Source organism: Lupinus angustifolius, chromosome LG11, assembly GCF_001865875.1.
Source record: "Lupinus angustifolius cultivar Tanjil chromosome LG11, LupAngTanjil_v1.0, whole genome shotgun sequence".
NCBI lineage: Eukaryota > Viridiplantae > Streptophyta > Magnoliopsida > Fabales > Fabaceae > Lupinus > Lupinus angustifolius.
Genome location: NC_032019.1, coordinates 23,086,396 through 23,094,835, shown reverse-complemented (window position 1 = coordinate 23,094,835; position 8,440 = coordinate 23,086,396). Strand labels below are relative to the sequence as shown.

Sequence of the window (8,440 nt, the reverse complement as noted above, 5' to 3'; positions counted from 1 at the left end):
TGAACAATGTGTGTTCACTTAGACACTTCTGAAAACCTTCGCGCACAAAATAAGCTTCAATTCTGTTGTACCAAGCTCGAGGTGCCTGTTTAAGGCCATATAATGCCTTTCTCATACTATAAACTTTCTCTTCTTCTCCTTTCTTTATGAATCCCTTAGGTCGCTGCACAAACACTTCCTCCTTGAGCTCCCCATGAAGAAAAGCACTCTTCACATCAAGTTGAAAAACTTCCCAACTGAATTGTACAGCAATTGCGAGTATCACACAGGTGGTGTCAAGTCTTGCCACATGAGTAAATACTTCAGTGTAATCTATTCCATAACATTGTGCATACCCTTTTGCCACCAACCTTGCTTTGAGCTTCTCTACATCTTCATCTTTGTTAAGCTTAGTTTTGAATACCCATTTAACTCCTATAGGTTTAACTCCTTTAGGCATTATAGTAAGTTCCCAAGTTTGATTCCTCTCTATGGCTTCAATTTCTGTTGACATTGCTTCTCTCCAATTTTTGCTCTTCATTGCTTCTTCAAACGAAATTGGATCTTCCCAAGTCATCATCATCATTACATTCAGATTTTCTTCTTCTGATAATCTTTCTCCTATTTCATAGTCTGTCATCCAACCTGGTAGTCTTCTTCCTCGTTCACCCCTCCCTTCAGCCAATTCTCCATATGTATATGGTACATTTGAAGGTGCAGGTGCCTCTATCGGACTGCTATTCAAATTGTTGGAACCTATTTCACCATTTTCCTTTTCATTTGGGTCATCCTCTCCATCATTTTTATCCTTATCTTCCTATTCTAATAAATCTTGCTTGACTTCTTCTTTTGTTCTACCCTAGTCCCAACATTTTTCTTCTTCAAAAGTAACATCTTTACTGACAAAGATATTCTTTGAAACTGGATCATATACCCTCCAAGCTTTGGACTCATCACTGACTCCTAGAAAGACACATTTTCTGCTTTTATCATCAAACTTACTCCTCCTTTGGTCTGGTATATGAACATGTGCTACACATCCAAAAATTCGAAAATACTCTACCGCTAGTTTCTCACCACTCCATGCCTCTACTGCTGTTTTGTTTTCAACTACTATTATTGGACATCGATTTTGAATGTGTACACACCTTCTCACAGCCTCGGGCTAAAACGATTTAGGAACTTGCTTTTCGGTTAACAAAGAACGAACATCATTCATAATCGTCCTGTTTTTCCTTTCGGCAACACCATTTTGATGAGAAGTATAAGCTGTTGTCAGTTGTCTATTAATGCCATGTGATTGACAAAATTCTCCAAACTCATTTGAGGTGAATTCACCACCCATATTTATCCTCAAACAAGTTATGTATGCACATATCTCCTTTTCAACACAAGCCTTATATTTTTTGAATGTTACAAAGGCTTTTGACTTCTCATGTAAAAAAATAAACCCAAGTTTTACGAGAAAAATCATCGATAAAACTTAAGATGTACCTCTTGTCACTATTTGAAACATGCTTGATGGGACCACATATATCTGAGTACACTAGCTGAAGTTGCTTTGATGCTCTCCATAAACTCTTCCTTGCTACAAGGTTTCTATGCTACTTGCTAGTTAAGCATGTGGTGTATATTTCCTTCGAAGTTTTTAGAGGGGGTAAACCAATCACCATTTTCTTGTAGGTAAGTGTTCTCAGTCCCTTGTGATTCAAGTGCCCAAAGCGACAATGCCACATGTGAGCATCTTTACCTGATTTAGCTTCAGCTTGCAAACACAAGGAATTTTTTGGTTGCATGTAGGCTGACACATGAAACATTCTGTTCCCGCTCATGTTACTTTGCATAATCAGCCCCCTCATAGGATGAAATACTTTGCAAGTCCATTTTTGAATTAAGTTGGCTAACCCCTTCTCTTGAAGTTGTCCTATGCTTAATAAATTGTTTTGAAGCTCAGGAACATAGTAGACATCAGATATTACATGGGTTACGCCTTTTAATTGCATCTTTATGCTTCCTTTTGATGTCACTACCATTTTCATATCATTCCCAAGTTTTACTCTCTTGCTGAAGTCTTCTTTCAAATTCAGAAACTACTCTTTGTTCTATGTCGTATGATTACTGCAGCCCGAGTCAAGATACAATATCTCTTCTTTCTTTGTTTGTTGAGGTTATGCATAAGAATATTCATGCACTTGCACGAATCGCTTCTTTGTTTATGCATAATGCACAAATAATGTACATATATTTTATAACGACAATAAATTATGTATTGGGCCATTCTATTTTTTTGCTTTCATAATAATTACTTTAAAAGTCATATATAGAATCTTTTTTACACACACTCTGTCACACACACTCTTATCACTCTATATCAGGCCCTTTGCGGAGCTCTGATACCAATTGTTAGAACTAAGAATTGAGACAATAATATAAAGAAGGAAGATTGATATATTATTGATCAATTGAGGCAATATAACTAGTGTTACTCAAGCCAGAAAAAAAAACATAATCAACCACTAATTTCAATGCTTATAATGTGCCATTAAAACTGGTTTTATTCTCCATAAAACCTAGCAAAACAACCAAACTAAAACAACTAAAATATACCTAACACGAATGTCAAGTTGATTTGACTCATTATCAAGTTTAGCTATTTAATACAACACATACTATCTTACATGAATGGTTTCCTTCGTCCCATTTCTTTTGTTGGTCATAAGTTACTGAGACAACGATAGCTTATATAAAGACATTTTGTAAACCCAAACAAACATTTTAAATGTTCTAAATTACAAATCTTGGTTTTCAAATTTATCATACATGCATCCTTAAACCATAGCTAAGAAAAGTCGATTGTATCGGTCGATCCAAATGGTGAATAAGACCCTATACTGGTATAATGTAGCAATTATATTGGTCAAAATGCTATTGCGAAGAAATGTGGAAGCATAAAATGAATATTGTGAATCTTTATTGATTGCTTGATTAAAGGATTACAAGTCATGTGCTTATATATACAATATAAAGATAACTTGTGATATAAGTAACAACTTAACCAACTAACTAAGATATTAATCACATGTGTAAAATGTGCAAAATGTGTCATGGTAGCTTTGATTTCCAATAGCCTCCCTCAAGCTGGAGGGTAAATGTTAATGGCTCCAGCTTGATAATTTGATTTGATAACAGTGTGATGGATCGGAATCTCGATCCTCATGTGATTGGATTTTCTCAACCACTTGATTATTTTCTTGGTCATAAATATTGACCATATTCCCATGGTTTTCTATGGTTTTACATTGTTGGAGGATTCTTTGAGTATGCAAAAGAACCCAAGAAAATACATCTCTTCTTATTCTTTGGACAAAATTGATATTGTGATTATTAGAGTGTGTACGGTTGTTGATCTTGTTGTTGTTCATCTTGTTATCAATCAAACAAAGTTTTGGACATGGAAAGTAAAGAGCAAAGTAGACACTATTCTATGCAATTAACTCTTCACTGCAATTAAGTAATGTTCTTGATATTACATAGGACTTATTATATCCAAGAAATATCACTCTGTCACCTAAGTGATCAAGCTTCACCCACTTTTTTACTTCTTGTGTCTAACTTGATTACTTCACATTTGGTAACTTGAAGTTGGAACAAAACTTTTCATATTCGGCTCTTTGATAATATCTTTCCTCCATAACCCGCACTTATAAATAATGTTCACTTTATATCTTCAATACAATAGCCCCCAAGGCCTAGTAACTTTTTTTGTTGCCTAACTCTTCCAAGAAACTTCAACTTCTACTGCAAATTCCATCTCTGCCTTTGAGTTTGTTGCATTCAGTTTCTTCACATCAATCTGAAAATCATCATTGGTTCTTCCTTGGTAGACGCTCCTAAAACCACCTTCACCAAATTTATTATCCTCACTAAATCCATTGGTAGCTGCATACAACTCCTTGTATGAGAATATTCTTCATGAATTGTTAACTACACCAAATGATGTTAACACTTCTTTGACCTCCTTTTTTTTGCCACAACAACTCAGAAGATCCCATAATAAGCTCTTTGTTATAGGATGGTTTCTGTTTGTTGGATAAAGATATTTTGGAGCATGAATCTTTGAAAAACAATGCAGAGGGTTCATCTTGAAGGCTTTTTTATTTTGCACTTCCTCCCCTCGTTTATCCATCTGTTTCTAAGATCAAGACTTGTTGCATGAATAAATCTGATCTTAGTGGATGGACACGTATGTTGATGAGAAGCTTTTGTTAAGGATCTAAAATCTATAGCGCAACTGAGTAGGCATATGGTGGAGGAAGAAGAGGATGGTGATTTATTTTTTTTGAATCTTGGAATGAAAAGACAATAAATTTAGAGAATGCGCAACGGTTATCAAAGCCTCCAGAATGAAAGCTCTGATACCATATTGCGAAAAAATGCGGAAGCATAAAATGAATATTGTGAATCTTCATTGATTGCTTGATTAAAGGATTACAAGTCATGTGCTTATATACACAATACAAAGATAACTTGTGATACAAGTAACAACTTAACAAACTCTTAACAAACTAACTAAGATATTAATCACATGTGTAAAATGTGCAAAATGTGTCATGGTAGCTTTGATCTCCAATAAATGCACATACCAATTGATTTTCATTTAAATCATATCAGTTAAACCAATAGTTTTCATTTAAAATTACAAAATATTTATGAAAGTGAGTTAATTTGTGAAGGATCAAACACATCATTACCTTTGTTTATTCTTCTAAAGTATGTTCTACCATCAAGATAAACATTTTGTTTTAACAAATTATGTAAATAAAAGTATTTATTATCACTACAGAAGATATAGAATATTTATAATATTATGATAGTTAATGGACAAGATAATGTTGGTCAACAAATTAACATTCCTTGTGAAGTACAAGTATTATTGAGAAATAATCGAGTTAGAGCTTGTAGCCTTCATTTGGTTGGAGTGATTTGAAGGGAGAGAATATAAGAAGAGAGAAAGTGAGAAAAGTTTGATATCTTCTCTCATTTAGTTGTGAAGAGAAATAGAGAAGGGAGATAAATTTGTGGTAGATCCCATGCAAATTATTCTCTCCTCAAATGTGTGAAGAAAGTGGGAAAAAACACACCAAAATTCAAAAATGGTCAAACTATCGTCATTACTTTCACTCTTCCTTCATGATCTTATAGGATATAATTGTCAATTTAAGAAACACTTACACATCTTTCTCTTTTATTTCTTTCTTCTTTCCTTTATACCAAACAACTCTTTATGCTTTGCTTGGTTGAAGAAGGAAAATGAGAGGAGAGAAACATGTAAGAGAGACTTTAAAGAGAAAGAAAAATGTGAGAAAATGAGTAGATTTTTATATTATTTGGTATGAGAGAAATGAAGAAGAAAGAGAAGAAAATAAATAATGATATTATGTTTTAAAAGACAAAACTGCCCTTAAATAATAAAGAATAAATAAGTATTATTATATTAGTAAGGGTTAAAAATGACATTTCCATAAATTTTACTCTCTTCATTCATTTTCTCATCATCTTTGGAGAGAATTACTTTTTGTGCATCCCACATCTTTTTTATCTCCTCTACCCTTTCTTTCTCCACATCCAAATCGTGAAAAACTCATACTTTTGTCCCGTCATCTTCTTTCCTATCTTTCTCCCTTAATTCTACTATATTTATCATCTCTTTCATTCTATTTTTATTCTTTCTTTCTATCTTCTATCCTAAACCAAACAAAGTAGTAGAGTGCTATAGATGGTCTAATGAGAAGAATAAAAATAGATGACACATAGTCTTCTCTAAAGTGTTCCACTCCGCAAAACAGCTCTAGCACCCATTTTCAATGTGCATGGCACAACATCTATCATCACATTTCTTTATTAGTTTTCAATATTAATAATCATATAATGTATTTATATATTTAACGATATATTGTTGAACTGTTATACTACAATACTAATATTCTGACTGATTTGATAACTAATATGATACTAATAATATTGCCTTAAACATTGTTTTCAATGTTCAGACCAAAAGTCAATTGAATAAAAAATAACCTATGATTTAATCACAATTCAACCACAAATTTAGCCAATTAAATTAAACCGCACCATAGCCTAAGTTTTGCCTAATTAATCAACAGATCAGTTAAGACCATTGCATAATCAATTATACTTATTGTCCTGCCACAGACAATTACTATTGCTCCAACAAAAACATAGGTATTTTTCACATTTTGCCGGGTAACCATTGATCCAAAGCCTTTGATACTATTAAAACTGTAGCACAAAACCCTAGAATGACATAATTGAACTATTTTAGTTCCTCAGAATCTTTTTGCGAGTTTAATTTTGGAAAGAAAGGAAGATGAAGGGAAGGCTTGAGAGTCACCTCACAAGTGTATTTCATGGCTCTTAAACATTTCTCTCCCCTCCGTTTCCATCCAAAAACCAACTCACAAACGAACCCTTAACAATTATTAATCAGAACACAAATTACTGACCAAGTTAAACACGTTTTTAAAACTAAATTAAGCAAACAATCTGCACAAGTCACCAAAGGCATTAATGATTAAAAAATGAAACATCAGAAGTTACTTTTATTTAGCTATATTACCAACAAAGAATACTAAAATGGACTATTGAGGGTTATCCATCAAGAAGCATTTTCAAGTGTAAAGACTCAATTCCCTCACAACGCCCTAAAACTGCATTGGGCAGTGAATACTTGAATGCTTGCACATTACTTGTATTTTGGTTGCAGGGTCAACAAACTTATATGAATTTTCCATTAAGCTGAGGTAATCTTACTCCTCTGGGAAAAGTGGGAAAAAATAGGAAATTGACTGAACAAAATAATAAGCAACAACTTCTTGCTCACTCCAAAGCAAAATTTAAAGGTGATCAATAATTGCTGCGGTAAATTCAGTTGTCTTTGAACTGCCACCAAGATCAGCAGTTCGGTACTTCCCTTCAGCAATTGTATTGAGGATGGCATTTTGGATCCGGTCTGCTTTGTCATGGAAATCCAAATGGCGCAACATTGTAACACCGCTAAGCAGCAAAGCAGTTGGATTTGCTAAATTCTACATAAATTCACAGGAAATATGGTTAAAAGCAACATAAATAAAGCTCTAAATGGTATTATAAAAAAGAAGCAAAAACAATATGAACCAGGCTGCCACTCATTGTGGCAACGAGTCAGATGTATGCAACCTTACTCTCATAGCCAGAGGGTATTTCTGCAATAAGACCATTCCTTCACAACACAAACAACTTTATTTTTGCAACAAACCCTCTAAGTATAACTCTTAAGTAAGACATGAATTTCAAAGAGAACATCCACATTGTAAAAAAAAAGTTTAACCGGATAAATTAATAGAAAAAGAAAAGCATGCAAAATAAAAGGGAATGAAAAGGGTACTTTGCACCCTTCTTGGATGTGATCATTAATTTTTATTTTGGTCTGCATTGTCTAGGCTTGGTTTGTCAACAAATGCACCAAATATTGGTAGCTTGCTTTCTTCAAATGAGAAATCAAAATTAAAAAAAAAACACAATTAATTGAACCAAAAGGTTATTATGGCATCAGAATTTTCCATGTGTTCTGGGAACGGAAAACTGCTCGAGGATCATTACAAAGACAGATAATGCTACACATATCCCGAAAACCTACTAATGATCGATTACCTTAATATGTAAAAGCAAAATAAATCCACCAAAGTTGACTTCCTAATCACACAAGAGATGGTTGGTACCGTAAGTCTCAAACTGACAACGAATACCACCAAAGTTTTGCCAGAACTTCAACTCTTATCTTCTAACTTTCTTGGTTTCTACCACATGTCTCATCAGCTTAGTTTTTCAGATCAATGTCTTACTTCTCAATAATTTTTCATATGCAGAATTTTATACAAGTTTGAAGGTCATCCGCAAATGTATAATGCCAACAACTAAAAATGTGCATAGATGTTGGACCTAAGATACAAAAGAAAAATTACCCATTTTGGTTAACCAAGATGTGTAATAGTGTGTGCCATTTTCACTATTAATTCTATAACAGTCCTCATTAGGATGGTGTCAAAAGCTTTCCCCTTCACCTGTATCCGATGCCTTAACAAGGGCATACTGAGCATGAATACGAAACACGCACTCTATTCATATCCCATGATGACAAGATGAAAAGGTTTAGGATAGATAACATAAGTTTGAAAAACTACTTTAGAAGCTTACCTTTCCAGCAATATCAGGTGCTGAACCATGTACAGCCTCAGCAAGTGCAATACCTCCCTCACCAATGTTGCAGCTGCAAAGGAAATAAAATGATGTCAGATGATATAGTTGTAATTTCTACATTTCTTTGATTAAAATATGGGGAAATGCATACCTTGGTGTCAAGCCCAAACCCCCAATCAAGCCAGCACAAAGGTCACTGATAATA

General features: G+C 33.9%; 1 protein-coding gene across 1 annotated transcript; it reads right to left on the bottom strand.

Moving 5' to 3' along the window:
• LOC109359843 (isocitrate dehydrogenase [NAD] catalytic subunit 5, mitochondrial-like) lies at positions 6,545 to 8,436 on the bottom strand (the record flags this gene model as incomplete). Its single annotated transcript, XM_019604537.1, has 3 exons — positions 6,545 to 7,085; positions 8,233 to 8,305; positions 8,387 to 8,436. Coding segments are annotated over 3 exons (315 nt in total), but the record flags the coding sequence as incomplete, so codon positions are not given.